Consider the following 22,145-nt stretch of genomic DNA (forward strand, 5'->3'; position numbering starts at 1 on the left):
CAGGCAACACCGGCAAGCCAGAGGGGAAATAGCGTGAGGCTGATGGTCACCTAGTCCACTGGAGTTTAATACTGGCTCAAGGGTCAGCTTGGTGTCTATAATTTCATCCAGAAGCACCTGCTTATATAAATATAGATACATAAATGTACTGATCTTTACCTGCCCTAACTCCATGCCACATCTTGGGGCAGCTAATCCCAAAGCAATCGTTTTGAGACCCCTGGCTCTGGGGGCTTTAGCAGTTCTCTGTGGATTTGGCCTGGCCAATATCCATTTATCCGTTTTCCTCTGGGAAGGCATCTCTCTCACATCCCAGTTCACGTGTTTCCAAGGGAAAGTGCCTGACAGGCCTGCCGGCCAACCCCAGCACCTGAGTGCCCTGGCCCAGGGCTGCTTCAGGAATGGACATGACCCTGGCTCATCTCAAGAGCCAGCCCTGAAGCACCATTTCCCCTGGGGTTGCAGGAGGACAGATGAAAGCCCAGAGGTGCCGGCCCCACAAGGAGAGGGCCCACTGGAGGGCGGGTCAGCTCATAGGAGGAAGGCTCACCCGTCCTCTGCAGCCTCAATCCAGTGGCAATTGCCCCACACGTTTCAGTTACATGGGCCAATACTTTCTCTCTTGATAAGCCGATTTGAGTTGGATTTCTGCCAACTCATCACAGAAAGAGTCCTGAACTAGTGAAGATACCCACCCCCGAAAGTCAGTGGCCCCCAATCAAGGTGACCATCACTGGCAGCAGAGAGGCTGCACCCCACAGACGCCCCCACCTGCACAGTCTTGGTCCGGATCCCCACCATGCCACCACACTTCTCCTCGATCTGAACATGCTCGGATATCACACATTTCTGCGTCGTCACTATCTTTTGTGTCAAGACACACAGGACCTCGTTCCTCCTCTCCAGCACCTGCTGTAGCACAGGACTTTTCAGGTTTATTTTTCTAAAAAGGAAAAGGAAAAAAAAAAAAATGCCATGAGTGCCCTACTGCCTCAGGGGAGATTGATGCCACCTGAGTTCTCTCTCCTTACTCAGCTGGCGGCTGAGGAGAACAGGTGACAACCGGAATCCTTTATTTCCTGGAGATGAGAAAGGGCACAACTCATCCAGAAAGGCATCACGCAGGCTCTCCCTGGGCCGCCTCGGGGCTTCCTGGCCTCCAGGACAGGTTGGCCCAGGGAGAAGGGAGGCTCTCTGTCAAACAGCAGCCCTGGCTCGGCAGGAGGGAGACAAGAGGGGCCTGCAATCCGTCTGCCTTGGACCCCGGGAATTCTGCTTTATTATTTAATCAGAGGCCAAGGGACTACATCACAGCCGTAGCCCAAAAAATACAGGGTTGTTGTGAGGGAGGGGAATGGTGACCAGATGCTTCTCACAGAGGAGAGAAGAGGCTGAAAGTACAAGCATCGAGGAAGACATTAGGCTTGAATTAAAAAGGAACTTCCCAACCTAAAGCTTATTTAAGGACCTGATCTGACAGCCCAGGAAGGATGTGCAATCTCTTTAAAAAGTGTTTTAGAAGTCAGCAGGTCATTTTACAGGGAAACTGAGGCCAGTGGGGCATGGCCTGCTGAGGGTCAGGCAGCAGAAACTTGGGGCTTCTACCCAGCACTCAGGGTGATTCCAAGAACTGGCTAAATTTCAATCTGCATGAGATGATTTCTGCAAAAGATGCAATCACCTCTCTGGAGATCTCGTACAACGCATGAGTCTATGAAGTGGAAAGGAAAAGAGAACCAAATTAGAGTGGGAGTCAGCACGACAAGAATCATAGTTGTCCTCCCAAGCTTTTTTTTTTTTTAAATAGTCCAAGTTTGTTACCTTGAAAAGCTCATCATGTGTCCCTAACCACACACAGTGCCCATCCCTAAGCAGATGCAGATTCCTAGGGCTTCAGAAAGAATCCCCAGAACTGGAGGGAATTGCTGGAAAGGTCCCATTTCAGTGTAAGAAGTTGTCCAGGGTCTCCACTTCCAGGAAGGAGAATAAAGCAGGGCAAGTGGAGCCTGCCTCGCTGGGATCCAAATCCCAGTTCTGCCCCTCTAGCTGGGTGGCCTCGAGGGAATTACTTCCCCCTGCCCCTTGGTTTTCTCATCGATAAACTGACGGTAACAGTGTCCCCCTTGTGGGGTTGTTGTCAGGTATACACAAGATGACAAATAGTGAGCAGTTAGTGTATACGGAGAGCAGAATGAAATGCCACACAAATGCTCGCCAGCTACTGAGACCCACAAATACAAAGCCACGATGGGTGTACACGATGGCAGTTACGGGCCATTTAACTGGGCCAGAGGTACTTCTTCAAGTCATTCCCTTGCAAACCCTTCAGTGGCTATACCAGTATTCACAACTGCATTATTCACAATAGCCAAAGGGTGGAAACAAGCCAAGTGTGCATTCACTGATGAATGGATAAACAAAATGCAGTTATGCATACAATGGAGCACTCTTCCGCTGTAAAGACGAATGGAGTTCTGATCCATGCTGCAACACGGAGGGACCCTGAAGACATTATACTGAGTGAAATAAGTCAGACACCAAAGGACAAATATGGTAAGATTTCACTTATATGAAATATCTAGAAGCAGCAAATTCATAGAGACAGAGAGTAGATTAGATTAGAGGTTACCAGGGGCTGGGGCAGGGGGAGAACAGGAAGTTATTGCCTAATGGTTAAAGAGTTTCCGATTTGGAGGATGAAAAAGTTTTGGTAATGGAAGGTGGTGATGGTAGCACAACACAACAAATATAATTAATGCCTCTGAATTATACACTTGAAAATGGTTAAAATGGCAAATCTTATGTTATATGTTACCACAATTGGAAACTTTTTAAAAGGTGGAGAAACATTTGGTGGCTACATCCCATCTAAACTCCTGAGCCAGGCCATGAGGCCCGTGCAGTCCGGCACCGCCGCTGTCAACCCCACTCCATCCTTCTGTCTGATGCCCCAGATCACTGAGACGCTGGCCGCCGCCTCAGTAGGCATTTCCTGAACACCCGTGTAAAGCAGTGCTCATGCCACTGTCACATCCCAACACCCCACTTCTCCGCAGAGCATGTCTCCATATGATGTTTCTCTCACTTTTCCACTTATTTGTTCATTGCCTGCCTCTTCCCTCCAGAATACAAAGCCCGTGACAGAAGAACTGTGCCCAGCTGTTGACCCCGTATCTTGAAGCAAGGATCAGGGCCTAGAGTACAGCATGGGCTCAATAAATAGTTTTGGAACAAACGAATAAGTAACATTTTTTTTTCTCTTTCTCTATTTGCTTGAATAGATGTGTGAATGTGTGAGCACGTGGGCATCTGTGTGAGAGAAAGAAGACACAAGGAAGATGAAGGAAATGGAGGATTTGTATTTTGGTTTAAAGAAGGTATATAGATTTAAATATTCCTAAGAGGTCATGTTTGATCATCTAGGCAGAACTGAAGCTGAGGGCCAGCTGATCCACCAGTGAGAACACACAATTGCGCCAGCCCTTTCAAAGCTTCTCCAATTCCGGTCTAGGAGATTCTTGAAAATCGATTCTCTCAATCCCAATTAATGTAACGGCTCGACCCTATTTGAACACAGACATCAGAAGCAGCAGTGCTCAGCCCACAACCCCACACCCACCGGCAGAGGAACAACTGAAGGCTGCCTTTAGGAGTCTGCACGTGACTCTGCAGGAATGGAAATCAATGAACTGCTGCATGCCTTACACAAAATCCACTCAAACACTTCAAGCTGTTCTTAGCCTGCGGTCAGTTGGTTGAAAAGGAAAAATTCAGCTTCGATCAGCCAAGACTCCATTGTTTAAAGTGCCCACCACCCTCCAGAACCCCCACACCTCTCCCCCCAACACCAAAAGAGGGAGGAAAAAAAGTGAATCGGAGGAACCCAACTGCCTTCTGCACCAGAAGAACAGGACATTCCTGAGATGCTTGCCAAGCCCAGCTTTTCCCAATCACCTTCCAGGCCGTGCTGCCTTCAGAACAGGGTCCTTGCAGGGTGGCCCTAGCACCCAGGGCAAGCTCCGTCTGGCTCCGTCAGGCTGGCTATCACGGCCACCACGTGGGGCCGCCTGGGACATCATTGTCTGGGCCAACAGATCTGGCTGCAGGGACAGGCAGGTGATATCCACCTGCAGCAGTGTCATGGGCTGTAGGCTCTTCCCACTCCCACCCTGGTCACAGGGATTCTGATTCCTGGGACAGTGCTGCCACCTTTTGGAAACTGGAGGCCGGATGCATCTGAGCACCATCTCCTCCAGTAAGGCCGAGGGGAAACTGAGTATCAGGAAAGTGGATTTTTCATTTGACTCTTTGCAAAGCAGTCCACCTCCTGGTCAATGACACCAGCTCCCCAAGCAGCCCCAGGAGAGGTCCAGGTGCTGCCCTGGGGACACAGTGGCCTTGGACACAGACCTGGGACAGCTCAGAGCACCAGTCACCTAAGCTCCCGGGATCCCTGAGTGCGGGAGCCAGTCCATCTTCGGCCCCTCAAATGTACCCTGTGCCTCCCACCACCTCACCCTGGCTCTAACTACAGGAAACAGCTCAAATAGCTTTACCAGCCTTCCCCACCTGGCCCTAAACTGCCTGTCCAGCCCACTTCCCACTTCTATCCCCATAATCTGAACCCGAATCTTTACTGTTATACAAGCAACTCAGGCCAGGGGTCTCTGACCTTGCCCAGGAGATCCCCTCTCCTGGACTGCTCGTGCCACTCTCCCCTCATTCAACCCTGACCAATGTTCAACCCCCAGACCAGGCCCAGACCCCCACAGAAGGGAGGAAGAGAAAGACCAGGCCCCATGCAAGGGGCTCTCTGGGAAGCTCCCAGCAACCCAGGGGATGGAGATGAAGGGACTAGTCCTAACCGGGGTCTGCAGACTGACTGCAGGGGTCCACAGAATGAACCATATTTATAGTAATTAGTTTCTTTATAATCCTATGTATTTTATTCTATACATTTAAAGAGGTCATAAATTTCTCAGAATGCTGTAGGGGTTCAAGGAACAAAAAAGTTAAAAATCCCTCGATTAGGGGTTTCACAGACAAGGAAAAGGAGGTTCAGAGAGGGTGAACACAGTAACCAAAGTCACAGAGCAAAGGAGTCCAGGTCAGTGCTTCACAACAGAGCCCTGCTGGCCACGGCAGCCCCATCGCTGCTCTCTCCTTCCTCCGGACTAGGGCACCCTCTGGCCACACCGGGAAGCTTACCTCCATCTCAGTCTTGCAGCTTAACTCTCATGTAGCTCTCCTCATTTCTACAAGTTCATATCTTGCCTGTTTAACTAGACCGGAGGCTGGTGCTAGAATGGGGGACTCGATCCACATCCTCTGGGAAGCTTTTTCAGAATATCCATGCCCATCCTGTCCTCCTGACCCGCTCTCTCAATGGCTGCAGCCATGTGCCCTTTGGGAACTACTCCCCAAGTTGTCGGGGTTTGCTCCATCTCTCCTAGTCCCCATTAGGCACCAATGAATACCATGCACAGAATGACTTTTTGGAAAGAAATGACAAACTACTAACAGTGCTTGCCTCTTGGGTGGGAACTAGGTGGCTGGGAGAGCAGGGATGGGGGAGACTTCACCTTTCCTCTCTGATCTCTTGACATTTAAACCATGAAAGCACATGACCTATGAAAAACATTTTTTAATTAAAAAAAAAAAAAAAGACCCTCTGGGAGTGTGTACCCTGATGCTACTGGTGTCTAGCCCTGTGCTAGCCACACAGTTGATGGATAATTGAATAAATAATCACATAAATCCTTCAGGGCAGAGTAGGAATAAGACCCTCTCCCGAGTCTAGCCAGGGAGAAATGGGCAGAAGCCCTCCCAGGAGAAAATGAACAGCCAGATATTCCCAATCCTCATCATACGTATTTTTAAGGACAGCTTCTGACAGCCTGAAATCCCTTCCTCTTCCTGGGGGATGGCAATAAGAAATCAAGAACAGGAGGCCACTGAGGCAGAGGCGGAATATAATCAACAATAAAGGACTGGAGCCAAAGGCAGCATGCATCAAAGTAAGCACAGTGGGCTACAAACCAGACAGGGGAGACACTACCCCATGCAGCGGGCTTGGTGGGCCCCTCTCACCCCCACTCTACTCTGAGCTCATTCCACTTCTGAGTCCCTGGCAGGTCTGCAGCACATAAGACCTGGGTCAGTTCTCGGCTGTCTCTCTTGCAAGCTTTGTCACAACTTCCTATCTCCAAGGCTTGGTTTGCACATCTGTAAAGTGAGGACGTGCTACGAGAATGATGTTAACGAGGTCTTGTGTCAAGTGACTCACACGGCACCCAGCATGACAGGCGTTCTGTAAATGTTTCTTTCCTTCCATTATGGGCAGGGAAGCCAGATGGAGATCCATTCCCAGGCTGTCAAAGCCTGTGGCCCCAGTTTCAGGCTGCCTCATAAGGTGAGCCGATCCTCAAAGCAAGCAAGGAAAACAGCCACTGGTCCGCTCACAGTCAGGGCACAGGACGGGAGCTGGCTGGGGCAGGAGACAGAGGGCAGGAGCTGCTGGGAGCAGCAGGCAGTGATGGGGGAAGCGTGGCTCCAAGCCCGGCCGTGGCTGCCAGGGACCAGGCCATGAGCCAGAACATCCCAGCAGGAAGCAGGTTCTCGTTCCTAAAGCACTCATCAGCTCCGGGGGCCCAGCCCTAATAAGGCCGCCTCCTCTCTCAGACTGAAGGCTTTAATTTCCATTTTCTCTGCTTCCCAAGGTTTTGAAAGCCAGAAGAAAAAAAAAAAACAGGAAACACTTCTAAAACTCTAATAATATCCAAAAGGAGGAAGAAAGCAGGCTTCTTTTCCAAAGCATAAATGCAGTCCCCTAGGACTCCTGTGGAGAGGCGGCCCGCCCCCCTGCAGGAAGGCACGCTTTAACTTCATTCATTGGATTCCACAAATGAGAAGGGAGTCCTACTGTGCTCCAGGCACTGGGCTAGATGCTGGGGAGTCCTCTGTGAACAAGACCAAAGCAGTCGCCATCAACACCAGCCCTCTTCATATGTAATAACCCTGATCACAACCTGTCCTAGAGGAACAGAGCTTCTGCTGGAGTTCTAAGGCTCTCCAAAGGCAGCGAACCACATGACATAACAGTACGTTATCCTGCTGTGGAGGAATTATAAAACTACAAGTGACCCGAGGTATCACCCAGCTCTGGGATAGCCAATTTCATCTCAGACATCACCTCCAAACTGTCCGTCAGCAGCCACTGCCTGGGTTGTAGGAAAAAGGGTCAAAGACCGAGTTTAGGTGAGGGTGAGTGAGAAAAGCTGTGATTGCTTTGCAATATCTGCACGGGCGTGTGTTATGGGCTGAATTGTGTCCCTGAAAACATGTTCAAGTCCTAACTCCTGGTCCTGCTAATATGACCTTATCTGGAAACAGGGTCTTTGAAGATGTCCAGTTAAGGAGGCCAAACTGGGTTAGGGTGGGCCCTTAATCCAACGTGACTGCAATCCTTATAAGAAGAAAAAATATGGACAGAGAGGGAGAAGATAGCCACCTGGAGACTGAGGCAGAGACTGAGGCCCAGGGATTGCCAGCAAAGCCCCAGGAGCCAGGAGAGAGCCATGGACAGAGCCTCCCCTGGAGACTCCAGAGGGAGCATGGGATGAACACCTGTGTTTGAACTGCTGGTCTCCAGAACTGTGAAACAATAGATTCCTGTGGTTTTAAGGCAGCCCATTTGTGGTACTTTGCTAAGGCAGCCCCAGGAAACTAAGACAGCACGGGAGGGGGTGACCCTGCTCACCCTGATCTAATCGACTCTGTCTGCTCACAAATGGAGAATGAGCCCCAGAGAGGTAATGAGCTGGCCAGAATCATGGCACATCTGCAGCCAAGCAAAAACAGGACACCCGTCTTCTGACTCTTAGTCCAGTGCTCCTTCCACTACACTGTTTTACAAATGGAAAATGTGCAAAAACACACTGAAGAAACACTAACCCACAGGAATGTTGACATCTATTGACCATTAAAGCTTTAGTAATTTGGGTATTTCTCCAAAAGGGGTTTTGATTTATTGGCTAAAGCTGCAATTAGAAGAGAAGCAAATGTGTGTTCACAGAGCAGCTGTAGAATAGAATAATTAGAAAGGCTGTTTAGATTAGGTCCAGGCCGGCTGCCTTCAGCAACTCGAGTTTGCCCTTCTGAGCCAGGAATTCTGCTTCTCTTTGACAGCCAATCTCCTCCAGTCTACAGAGGTGGAAGAACACCCCACAAGCCCACGACTAGTTTAATTTCCATCGCTACCTCCTAAAATCCTGAAACGCAGATGTCACTGCCATTTTCATCTGTCCGTATGCCCCTCCAGGGGATGCTCCCTTTACCCTGTTGAAGTCTAAACTCCTTGAGCACAACAGGGCTGTGTTGGTCTGTGGGCACCTCGGGGCCATCCTGTGCCAGGAAGGTGTGACCACCCTCAGGAGGGCGGGGCCACCACAAGCTGCCCACCCGTCCCTCCTTGCGACCAGCACCCCGATTTTGTTCAGGTCTGGAAGCCTTGTGCTAGGGGAGGGAGTGGGCGAGCACCCAGCCCCACGGATGAATCCCAATTCATTTCTCATCCAGTCATAGTTCCTCTGTTCTTATCAGAAATCGGGTTAGGAATGGGGTATCCATTGCAATTCTGGCCACTGAGACCTGAGGCAGAATCTGTTGAGGGTTCCTGGGAAGATTCTTAACCCTCTTTAAAAGAGGCACAAGGAGGGACATCATCAAGATGGCAGGATACGACATCCCTGGGCACATTTCCCCTTAGAGACAGCTAAATAAAAGGGCCGATTCAACTCTAAACCTAGAGAAAGACTCCACAAACCTTGAATCCAAGGGGGGAAAAAAAAGCATGAGAGTGGCACAGACCTGTCTGTCCAGACCCCTCCCCACCCCACGCCCAGCCCTGCGTGGTCTGAGGGATGTGCGGTGGCAGCGCTGTGGCCCGGGCACTTCCTGCCACGGTCGCTGACCACAGGGCACCTATGGCAGTGACTCAGAGCCCCACACACATTCAGACATGGGGAACCAAGGCCACCCAGTCCCAACACAGGGCCTAGCACTCGGCATGTCCACGCATACAAAGCAGCCCCCAGAAACAGAGTGACCCAAGGAGGAACTGTTGGCAAGCTGCACACATTCCCAGGCTGGCCCCAACTGCTGGTTCACCTAGAGGGAAAAATTGGGTGTCTTGGAACACTGATCCCATCTGGCTCCATGGGTCAGGATCCCCTAATGTGTAAGTTGCCAGAAGCAAAAAAAAAAAACATGAAAAGGGTCCAATGGGCACCCATAAGGCAGGGTGAACAGAGCAGAAAGCTGGGGTACAAAGGCAGCCCAGAGCATGAGAGCAGAGTTGACAAGATCACAGCCACTGGGGAAAAAAATTGTATTAAAAAAAAAAAGAACAGCCCAAGACTCCTGGAGGAAGAACAGAGGAAAGGAAACCCTGTCCTGAAGGGGAAACAGTCACACTTAATTGGGTAATCTTAACAGTTATGGCACATGCCCTCAGTAAGAGTCAGGTACAAAAAGGCCTTAAAAACTCTAAACTGTTAATCACAGGCGCTGCTCTGAAGGTTCAGTATAAGTTGGACTCAGCATTGAAGAAGAGCCTTAACACAGCCAATCTACAATAAACCCTAGACAAGAGTGAAAAACTGACGTCCAGAGTTAGCTCATGAAAGCAATCAAATGCCCAAACATCAACAAAAGTTCACAAGCCACTCGAAGAAAATGAAGAGACGGCTCAGTCAAGGAACAAATTAAACCTTCAGAGGAAACTCAGGCAGTGGAGAAACCCATCAAAGATGTTCCGTCAAATCTCCCGAATCAATTCAAGGAGCTAAAGGAAAATATGGATAGAAATAAACTAAAATCGGATATAAAACTAAAGAATATAAGGAAGACCATGTGTGACAAAAAGAAGAATTAGAAAGTTTAGAAAGGAATATAGAATGTATGGGGATGAAAAACACAGTAATGGAGATTAAAAATACACTAGAAGCATCCTACAGCAGAGAAAAGGGAGAAGAAAGAATCAGAGAACTAGATGACAGGAACAAATCAAAATTACACAGTTGGAAAAACAGAGAAAATGAAAAAAAAAAAAAAAAAAAAAAGTGAGTAGAGCTAAAGGGCCCTGTGGGACAACATAAAGCAAACCAACATTAGCATTATGGGAATCCCAGAAGGAAAGGAGCAAGAAAAAGGGGCAGAAATAATAGCCAAAAATTTCCCAAATCTTATGATGACATAAATATACTTGTCTAAGAAGCCCAATGACTCCAATGAGGATAAACAGACCTACTCCAAGACACATACTAACCAAAATGTTGAATGCCAAAAATAAAGAATATTCTGAAGACAGCAAGAGAAGAGATATTTGTCACACACAAGGGATCCTCAATAAGATTAAGTACCCATTTCTCATCAAAAACCATGGAGGCAAGAAGGCAGTGGTATGACAAATTTAATGCACTGAAAGAGAAAAACTGCCAGCCCCAAATTCTTTATCCAGCAGAACTTCCCTTCAGAATATGAAGGAGAGTTTAAAAGAGACACAGATAAACAGAAACTGAGAGAATTCGTCAATGAGAGACCTGCCCTCGGAGAAATGCTAACGACAGCTCTTCAGGTTGAAAGGAAAGGCTGGGAGACAGCTTGGAGCAGTATGAAAAAGTGAAGATTTTCAGTAAAGATAACTAACTACATGGGTAAATGCAAAACCAATATGCATTTAGCATCTTCATTATGTAACTCTACTCTTTATTTCCTGTAAGATTTAGAATACAGTTGAGTAAGAAATAATCATATTTCCATGTTATGGACGTGCAAAATTTGAAAACGTAACGTGACAAATGACAAAGAGGGAAAATGGAGGGGTATAGGAGCAGAACTTGTATATGCTATTGAAGTTAAATCGCTATCTTTTCAAACTAGATTATATACTTAGGTTGTTTAATAAAAAACCCAGTGAACCACAAAGAAAGTATTTTATATATAAAGAAAAAAGAAATGAGAAAGGGATCAATTAATTATTTCATAAAAGCAACTATAGAAGACTACAATAAATGAAGAGGGAGAAAAAAGATATGTGTTTAAAAAAAAGGACAAAATGGGTGATGTAAGTCCTGTCTTATCACTATTAGACTGAATATAAATGGATTAAACTCCCCAATCAAAAAACACAGGTTGACAGACCAGATAAAAAAGCATAATCCGACTATATGTTATTCACAAGAGACTCACCTGAGACGGAAAGACACAAATAGGTTGAAAGTGAAAGGATGGAAGCAATAGTCTGTGCAAATAGTAACCAAAAGCAAGCTAGAGTAGCTATACAAAATAACTGTTACAAGAGACAAAGGAGAACACTATTATTAATAAAAAGGTTAATGTACCAAGAGGAAATGACAATCAAACATTAGCAAAACTGAAGGGAGAAATAGACACCTCTACAATAATAGTTGGAGACTTCAATATACCACTTTCATTCCAGAGGATAGAACATCTAGACAAAAGATCAATAAGGAAACAGAGAATTTGAACAATATGAAAAATGAAATAGAAAAGGCACAAAGAACACTGCACCCAAAAAACAGCAGAATACATGTTCTTCTCAAGTACATATGGATCATTCTCCAGTATCGACTATGTTAGGTTATGTGCCAGTTTGGATGTATTATGTCCCCCAAAACACTATGTTCTTTAATGAAATCTTGTGGGGGCAGACATATTAGTGTTGATTAGGTGGGAACATTTTGATTGAGTCACATGGAGATGTGACTCAATCAACTGTGAGCAAGACCTCTGATTGGATAATTTCCATGGCGGTGTTACCCCACCCTTTCAGGGTGGGTCTTAATGAAATCATTGGAGCCATATATAAAAGAGCCCTCAAACAGAAGGAACACAGTGCTACAGCCAAGAGACATTTTGAAGATGGCCGTTGAAAGCTGACGCTGACATTTTGGAAAATGTCATTTTGAAATGCAACCTGGGAACAAGCAGACGCCAGCCACGTGCCTTCCCAGCTAACAGAGGTTTTCCAAATGCCAATGGCCTTTCTCCAGTGAAGTTGCCCTATTGTTGATGCCTTACCTTGGACACTTTATGGCCTTAAGACTGTAACTTTGTAAACAAATAAACCCCCTTTATAAAAGCCAATTCATTTCTGGTATTTTGCAAAATGGCAGCATTAGCAAACCAGAACACGTCACAAAGCAAGTCTGAACAAGCTTTAAAAGTTTGAAATTGTACAAAGCATCTTCTCTGTTCACGATGGAATAAAACTAAAAATCAATAACAGAAGGAGGAGAAAACCACAAATACATGGAAGTTTAACAACATACTCTTAAACAATCAATGGGTCCAAGAAGAAATCACAAAGGAAATCAGGAAATATCTTGAGGCAAATGAAAAACAAAAACATACCAAAACTTATGGGGACTTTCAGGAAGATGGCAGAATAGAAGAGGTAGAGCAAACTTCTCCATGAAAAAAACTAGAGAAAGGGCAGAAAGCGCCCAGGACAGTGGTTCCCAGGTACAACTGGCCAGAGAGGACCTCTACAATACATAGTGGGGACTCGGATGAAAAAGTGGAGAAATTACATATGAAAGGACAGGGTGAGTTTATCCAACCGGGACCACTGCCAGGGGCTGGCAGCTGAAGCTGACCACCAAGTGGGGGAGGGAGCAGCTTTCCACTTCCCGCTTACTCATCTCATTAATCACCTAGGGAGATAACCCTCCACAGCCCTGCAGCCGGGAGCTCCCATGAGGAAACTCGGGATTCAGCAGACCTGTGTTGACCACATTTGTTCTTCCTCCAGAGGGTCATGTTGTGCATGGGTGAGAGGCGGGGAGAGGCAAGGGCACCACACAGAAACACCAGGAGCCCCTCCTCCACCCCACAGGCTCATGGGCGCACAGCAGGCAGGGACCAGGGCACATTTGGCCTGGAGGGTGAGACGCACAGCCCCACAGCCCAAGATTGATCCGCTCAGAGACCCAGGAATCACCAGACCCACTGTGCCATAGAGTGGACTCCCTGCCAAACTGCACAGGGCCCGCCCCCCACCACAGGGCTGGCAGTCCCCAGTGCACACAGAGAACTTGTGCAGATTGGAGACCCTGCTCAGCAAGCAGGCCCAGTTGGGGAAAACTGGCTTGAGGGTAAGAGATGGCTCAAGAGCACCAAGTGCTGTGAAGACAGGAAAAGTGCATTCCAGCAAGCTGTAGTTCTGCCAAATTTTACATAAATGTCCAGGTTACCCTGCATCTCCCAAAATAACCTTATCAAGATGAGCAAATGCCACGAAGCCAACAGAAAATCACAAAGCACATGAAGACCCAAATAGATAAGGACAAGTCAAATGACCAAATCAAAAAGCTGGAGAAGTCCCAGAATCTGGAGCAATTAATCAAAGAAGTAAAAAACAAATCTCTAAAACAACTTGAATAGGTTGGCTAAAGACATAAGGAACATGACAAAGACACCAGAAGAGCATAAAAAAGAATTTGAAAGAGTAAATAAAAAAGCAGAACTTATGGAAATAAAAGGTACTGTACATCAAATTAAAAATATACTAGACTCACCATAGCAGATTTGAAGAGGCAGAAGAATGGATACATGAACTAGAAACAGATCAATTGAATGTGAACACAAGAAGAACAAATGGTGAAAAAAATTGAAAAATTTGAAATAGATCCCAGAGAAATGATAGACAACATAAAGCAGACAAATATAAGCACCACTGCTATCCCAGAAGGAGAAGACAAAAGGGCTAGGTTCTTTGTTGCTCAGATGTGGCCCCCTCTCTCTAGCTAGGCCAACTTGGCAGGTGAAATCACTGCCCTCCTTCCTACGTGGGATTTGACACCCAGGGGAGTGAATCTCCCTGGCAATGTGGAATATGACTCCCAGGGAAGAATCTGGACCCGGCATCGTGGGATGGAGAACATCTTCTTGACCAAAAGGGGGATGTGAAAGGAAATGAAATAACCTTCAGTGGCAGACAGATTCCAAAAGGAGCCGAGAGGTCACTTTGGTGGACACTCTTACGTACAATATAGACAACCCTTTTAAGGTTCTAATGAACTGGAATAGTTAGCAGTAAATACCTGAAACTATCAAACTACAACCCAGAACCCATGAATCTTGAAGACAATTGTATAAAAATGTAGCTTATGAGGGGTGACAATGTGATTGGGAAAGCCATATGGACCACACTCCCCTTTGTCTAGTTTATGGATGGATGAGTAGAAAAATGGGGATGAGTAGAAAAATGGATGGATGAGTAGAAAAATGGATGAGTAGAAAAATACCGAAGCCAGATAAAGACATCACAAGAAAATTACAGACCAATAGCCCTCATGATTACAGATACAAAAATCCTCAATAAAATACTAGCAAACTGAACCCAACAGTAGATCAAAAGAATTACACACCATGATGAAGTGAGTTTTATCCCAGGCATGCAAGGATGGTTGAACAAAAGAAAATCAATTAATGAAATATCCCGCATTAACAGAACAAAGGAAAAAAATGCACAATCATCTCAATTGAGACAAGAAAGGCATTTGACAAAATTTTGACCCCTTCCTGATAAAAACACTCAAAACTAGGAACAGAAGCAAATAACCTTAACATAATAAACAGAAAAATGAAAAACCCACAACTAACATCAGAGTCAATGGTGAAAGACTAAAAGCTTTCCCTCTAAGATCAGGAACAAGACAAGGATGCCTACTGTCAATAGAGTTATTCAACATTGTGTTGGAAGTTCTAGCCAGGGCAGCTGGGCCAGAAAAAGAAATAAAAGGTATCCAAATAGGAAAGAAAGAAGTAAAACTCCCCCTATTTGCAGAAGACATGATCCTTATAATAAATACAGAATCCTGAAAAATCCACAACAAAGCTACTAACAAATTCAGCACAGTGGTGAGATAAGAGACCAACATGAAAAATCAGTGGTGTTTCTATACACTAGCAAAGAACAATTTGATTTTTACAATAACAAATAAGAGAATTAACCATCTAGAGATAAGTATAACCTAGGATATCAAGGACTTATACATGGACAAGTACAAAACACTGCTGAAAGAAAGTAAAGATGACATAAATAAATGGAAGGACACTCCATGTACATGGATTAGAAGACTAAATATTGTTAAGATGTCAGTTCTACCCAAAGTGATGAACAGATTCAATGCAAGTCCAATCAAAATTCCAACAGCCTTCTTGTAGAAATGGAAAAGCCAATCATCAAATTCACATGGAAGGGTAAGCAACCCCAAATAGCCAAAACCATTTTAAAGCAGAAGAACAAAGTTGGAGGATTCACGTTTCCTGATTTTTAAACTTAAAAGCCACAGTAAACAAAACAGTGTGCTACTGGCACAAAGACCAACATACTTGCCAATGGAATAGAATAGAGAGTTCAGAAATAAACCCTCATACCTTTGGCCAATTGACCTTTGACAAGTACTTAATTAACTGCCACCAGAGTATAAGATGCAGCAGGCCTGGGAGATGCTAAACCAAATGAAGCTGCAGCAGAAAGGTGAATTCACACAGGAGCTTTTGGCACAGTGTTTTAGTTTCCTAGGCTGCTCCAGCAGATACCATGAAAGAGGTTGGCTTAAACAATGGGAATTTATTAGCTTACAGTTTTGAGCCAGGAAAATGTCCAAATCAAGACATCATCAAGGCAAAGCATTCTTCCTGAAGACCGGCTGCCAACAATCCTTTGCTCCTCTGCCACTTGGCAAGGCCCATGGCAGTGTCTGCTGGTCTCTCCCTTCTCTACTGGCTTTGTTGATTTCAGCTTCCGGCTTCCATGGTTTTCTCTCTCAGTTTGAATTCATTCCATTTATAACTGACTCCCATAATAGGATGAAGACGCATCCTGATTGAGGTGGGACACATCTTGACTGATGTAGCCCCATCAAAAGGTCCTACTTACGATGGGTTTAAACCCATGCAAATAGATTAGATTTAAGAACACATTTTTCTGGAATACATACAGCTCCAAACCACTGCACACAGTTTTCTCTTTCCAAGCTTTGTACATCAGCATCTGGACCAGAAAAATCATGCTTTGTAGAGTCAGAGTTGAACTTAAATCCTGAGTCAAGGCAAACTAATTAATTTCTAAATTTCAGGCTCCTCGGTTATAAAATGAAAATAAACCAATTATTTTTCAAACAAGCAGTGGTTAAGACACGGTAGGAACTATACCAGATCCAACTGAGAACAAGAAGGGCACGCTGCAGGAGGGGACAGAGCCATCATCAGGCAGTTACAACACAATCTACACTGTGGTGTAGTTAGTGTCCTGATAAGGGAATTGAGGGGTGATGTAGCTCCCAGAGGAAGTGGGGTCTCATCTGAGGCATAAAGCATAATCAGGAATTGGCCAGGTAAAGGCAGAAAGGGTGGGTCTGTGTGTCCATCTCTGTGGACAGGAGGCATTAAAGAGCCTGCAGACAAAGCTTGGGGATGAGGAAGAGCCCAGAGCATTAATTCCAGAACTCAGCTAAGTTCAGGGACTGGCCTGGAGAGGGTGAGGGGGGCAAGGTGAGAGATGAGGCTGGAGTGCTAACGTGGGGCCTTGTCAACCGTGGAAGGGTTTGGACACCATCCCAGGACAGCAGAGAGCCCAGAAGGGCTGCAAGAGCATGGTGATGTACCCAGACTGCTGGCCTCAGGGAGAATCAGCTGGCAGGCAGCAGACTGGGGGCAGGGAGATGAGCTGGACAGCCACCGTGGATATTTAAGAGGAACAAGTAAGACCAATATTTAAGAGGTGGAACCAACTGGTGAGAGGCTGGAGGTAGGAGAGCAGACAAGGAAGGAGCCATGTCTGATACTCAGATTTCTGGCTATGGCCACTGGGTTAAGCCTCCCCATCCGCACCTGGGGAGGAGCTGGCAGAGAAGCAGGTCTAGAGAGATGTACAGCTCAGCAATGGGTCCGATCCCCGTGTCAGATGCTATGTGAAAATCCCCTGGGACAGAGACCATGTGGAATAAACACCTGCTCACCTGAATTCTAATTCTTGACTCATTCCAAACAACCCAATTCTGTACACTGTATCTCATCAATTCTAAGACACATTTTCTTCTCAAGTTTTAACACCTCTGAAATCAGGATGTTTTAAAATTGAGGGTAACGTGGTTTAATTGGCAGTGTTATTTCTTAGTGTACCTAAAACAATGGTATATCTTACAATGGATGGCACCTTAGATTTGATGAAATGTAGTAATTTCTAGCAATATCAGAAGAAAATAGCACTTGAAGTTTGTGGTAGTTTGAAGCCTTATTTACCCCAGAAAAGGCCATGTTCTTCTAATCCATTCCTATGAGTGCAGACCTGCTGTAGGTGGGAACTTTTGGTTAGGTTAGTTCAATTGAGATGTGACCCGCCTCGTTCAGGGTGAGTCTTCCTCCTCCTGCTGGAGTCCTTTATAAGAGGATAAAACACATACAGAAGAAAAGAGATGAAATTAAGTGAAGCTCACAGAGAAGAGCACCAGAGAAGCTGAGAAGGGAGCCACAGAAGCAAGAAGCTGAAAGCAACAAAACCCAGGAAAGCATGAACAGCAGACATCGCCATGTGCCTTGCCATGTGGCAGAGGAGCCCCAGATGCTGGCAGCCTGTCTACAGAGTCCAGGTATCATCCTGTTGATGCCCTGAGGTGGGACATTTTCACAGCCTAAGAACCGTAAACTTGAAAGCTAATAAATCCCCACTGTTAAAAGCCAGTCCATTTCTAGTATATTGCACTCTGGCAGCTTTAGCAAACTGAAAGATTTCTCTTCTTAGGACTTAAAGCCCACCTAGTTCCAAAAAGGTCTGAAGCTGCCTTCAGAAGTAAAGCTCAAAACACAGGACAGTTTCTGCAAAAAGACAAAAACCAAAGATGGTGGAGTAGGTGAGGCAGAATGGGCTTCTCCTCTGTGAAAGTAACTAGAAATGGGCTGGAGAACACGAGGGACCACAGTTTCGGGGTGTGACTAGCCACAGAGGATCCCACATAGTACATGGAGGGACACCAACAAAAATGGAGGAGAGACCGTGGCTGAAAGGACGCGGTGAGCAGGTTCCCATCAGATGGCCTCCTGGCCGGCAGCAGCAAAATCCACCAGCGAGCAAGGGAGTGAGCAACAGCTCTCCACTCCTGTGCACCTACCTTGCCAGTTTCCTGGGGTGTGAGCCTCCAGAGCCAGACAGCAGGGAGCTCCCATGAGGGAATCCAGCGGGTGGCAACTGCTCTTTCCCCATGAAAGTCCAGGGAGGTGCAACAGCGAGAAGCAGGGAAGGGAGAGGCGCCATACTGGAAATCGGGAGGCCCTCCCACACCCCAGAGACTCGCAGGCGCAAGGCATGCAGAGAGATGGCAGGCAGGGCCCATGTTCCATCTGCGGGGTACCCTTGATCAGACTCCCTGCCTACCTGCTCAGGGCCCATGTCCCAGCCCCAGGACAGGCATTCCCCAGTGCACACAGAGAACGGGTGCACTGACTGGTTCTCCACCTGGTTTGGACTCTGCCCACTGCACAGGAGAAGTTAGGGGAACACCTATTTGAGAGCACCACGTGCTGGTAGGTTAGGGAAACTGCACTCCAGCAAGCTGTACCACAAAAGCACCGCCTGCTGGTAGGTTAGTGAGCTGTGCCAGAAGAGTGCCACCTGATGGTAGGATTGGGAAATTGCACTCCAGCAGACCAAATTATATATAAATGCTCAAATAATTCTGCACTTGACAAAATAACCCTATCAAGACAAGCAAATGCCCCAAGCCAACAGAAAATTGCAAAGCACTTGAAGGATCTAGAAGATATGGACAAACCAAACGAACAAATTAAAAAACCGAAATTGACACAAAATTTGGAGCAATTAATTAAAGAAGTACAAACAAATCCCCAAAACAACTTCAACAAGACATAAAGGACATCAAGAAGACTCTACAAGGGCATAAAGAAGAATTTGAAAGGAAAAAAAAATGACAGACTTATGGAAATAAAAGACCCCATGGCTCAAATTAAAAATATACTAGAGACACACAATAGCAGATCTGAAGAGGCAGAAGAAAGGATAAGTGAACTCAAGGACAGATTAATGGAATTTGAGCACAAAAAAAATGGGAAAAAAATCAAAACATTTGAAATGGATCTCAGAAGTGATGGACATCATGAAGTAAACAAATATAAGAATTATTGGTATGACAGAAGGAGAAGAGAAGGGGAAAGGGATAGGAAGAATGTTTCAAGACATAGTTGAGGAAAACTTCCCAAACCATCTAAATGACCTAAATACGCAGATCAAAGATGCCCAATAAACTCCAGATAGAATAAATCCAAATAAACCTACTCCTAGATATATACTGATTAGCTTGTCACATGCTGAAGAAAAGGAGAAATGTCTGAAAGCAGCAAGGGAGAAGTGATTCACCACATATAAGGGAAACATTAGACTAAGTACTGATTACTCAGTGGGCACCATGGAGGTGAGAAGGCAGTGCTATGACATATTTAAGATTCTGAAAGAGAAAAATTGCTAGCCAAGAATTCTTTGTTGAGAAAAGATCTCCTTCAAAATTCAGGGAGAGCTTAAAATTTTCAAAGACAAACAAATGTTGAGAGAATCTGTTAAGAGACCTGCCCTGCAAGAAATACTAAAGGGGGTCCTACCAGCTGAGAAAAAAAGAAAGGGGAGAGAGGTCTGAAGAAGAGCACAGAACTGAAGAGTTATTAGTAAGCGTAACTTAAAGGAGAAAGAGAGAAAGAACTCCCTCCACAGTATTAACTTTGAATGTGAATGCATTAAACTCTCTAACTAAAAGATACAGACTGATAGAATGGATTAAAAAATATGACCCATTGATATGCTGTTTACAAGAGACTCATCTTAGACCCTGTGACAAAAAGAGACTGAAAGTGAAAGGATGGAAAAAAATATTTTACGCAAACTGCAGTCAAAAGAAAGCTGGGGTAGCTATACCAATATCAGACCAAAAAGACTTTAAATGCAAAGATGTCATAAGAGACAAAGGAGGACCCTATATATTAATAACATGGATAATTCACCAAGAAGAAATAACAATTATATTATGCACCCAATCAAGGAGATCCAAAATACATGAGACAAACATTGGCTAAACTGAAGGAAGCAACAGACATCTTTACGATAATAGTGGGAGACTTCAATACACCACTCTCTTCTATAGATAGAACTAGACAGAGGACCAATAAGGAAATTGAGAACTGAAACAATATGATAAATGAATTACACTTAACAGATATATATATATAGTTATATACCAAATTACCAGGATATACATTCTTCTCTAGTGCCCATGGAACGTTTTCCAGGATAGATCATATGCTGGGGCACAAAACAAGTCTTTAATAAGTTTAAAAAGAATTATTAAAATTATTAAAAGCACATTCTCTGACCACAATGGAATGCAACTAGAAATCAACAACCACCAAAGAACCAGATTTTTCCCAAATGCATGGAGGTTAAAAAACACACTCCTAAACAACCAGTGGATCAAAGAAGAAATTGCAGGAGAAATTGGTAAATATCTAGAGACGAATGAAAATGAGAACACAACATATCAAAACCTGTGGGCTGCAGTGAAGGCAGTGCTGAGAGGGAAATTTATGTCTCTAAATGCATATACCAAAAAACAAGCTAAATGTTTATGAAAGGGGGATATAAGGGAGGAATATGGGACTCTTGGTAGTGGTGGTGTTGTCTGACCCTACTATTGTATGATATCTTTCTTTTTATTATCTTTTTTATTATTCATTTAAAAACATTTTTTTGTAGTAATCAATATGTTCAAGTGCTAACCGTGGTGATAAATGCACAACTATATGATGATACCATGAACAACTGATTGTACACTGTGGACAAGTGTATGGTATGTGAATATAGCACTATAAAATTATAGGAAGAAATATAAATGGGGTAAAAGTGCTAGAGAAAACATGGAGAGAGGGATGTACCTATTAACTGTTGATGAGGAGGCAGAATGGTGTAGCCTTTCTGGAGGACACTGTGGTGGTTCCACAAGAAGCTAAGTGTGAGGGTGCCATAAGGTCCTGCAACCTCATTAGGGGGCATATACTTGGAAGATCTGAGGGCAGGGACATGAATGGACATTTGCTCACTGGTGTCTATGGAGGCAGTATTCATGACTTGCAATGGGTGGAGGTGGCCTAAGGGTACATTGACTGAAAAACAGAATGGTGAACTGTGGTGTGTGCATACAATGGAATATTGAGCAACTGCAAGGAGGAGTGAAGCTGTGAGACATGCAAGGCAACGAGATGAACAGATCCTGTAGACAGCATTTTGAGTGAACTACACCAGAAACAAAGGCAAGTACTATAATGCCTCACTAATATGGCCTAACTACAATGTGTAAACTCAGAATTGAATCTTAGAGCACAGCTTATTAGGGGAATGCTTATTGTAATGGTCCCCAGATTATAAACTCTTAATCACACTTATTCCTGAATGGCTATCTCCAGTTCTGAGATGCTGATCCTTTTGTGTATAACCTGATCAATCCCTAGAATCTGGGTATCTGTGTGACACCTGAAACTCAGAGCTAGAGCTTGGCAGATATGAATGTCAGTATTAGCTCATACAGCAACTTTTTTAAAAGCTGAAAAAGAGTCCAGACATCAATTACAGATATGAATGAAGCAGATCTAGTTAGGACTAGGGCAAATTAGGCCAAAGGGTAAAGGACAATTCTGACTGTGTTTTAAAACTTCAACCACCATGTGAGACCAAGGGAAGAGATATTTTTTGGTACAGGATCTATACTTCCTAAACAATTTAACTCATACAGTTTGTTCAAGTACCATAAATACATGGAACTTTGAATAGGCGGTGAGACCTAGTGGGTTTGTACAGGTTAGTGTGAAACAGTGACACATCACCAAGTAATTTGGGCAGAGAATAAAAATACATATGCAGGGCCCCCCTGAGGAGCCAGGGGAAATGCAGAAGTGTTGGACTTCCTCACTTGGATTGTTGATGATGTTCTCACAAACATTGAGGACTGGTGGTTTGGTATGCCGAGCCCTCTATCTTGGGGCCTGTACTTATGAAGCTC

At 45.0% G+C, this 22,145-nt stretch overlaps 1 protein-coding gene across 3 annotated transcripts in view; it reads right to left on the reverse strand.

Moving 5' to 3' along the window:
• GSDME (gasdermin E) overlaps positions 1-22,145 on the reverse strand; it is a 92,425-nt gene that overhangs the window by 43,321 nt on the left and 26,959 nt on the right. For all 3 annotated transcript variants that reach the window (XM_037836920.1, XM_037836917.1, XM_037836918.1), the window contains one exon: positions 772-943. In XM_037836920.1, coding sequence (XP_037692848.1) covers positions 772-943 — 172 coding nt within the window. The remainder of the gene's footprint in view (positions 1-771; positions 944-22,145) is intronic.

This window comes from Choloepus didactylus, chromosome 5 (assembly GCF_015220235.1).
Source record: "Choloepus didactylus isolate mChoDid1 chromosome 5, mChoDid1.pri, whole genome shotgun sequence".
NCBI lineage: Eukaryota > Metazoa > Chordata > Mammalia > Pilosa > Megalonychidae > Choloepus > Choloepus didactylus.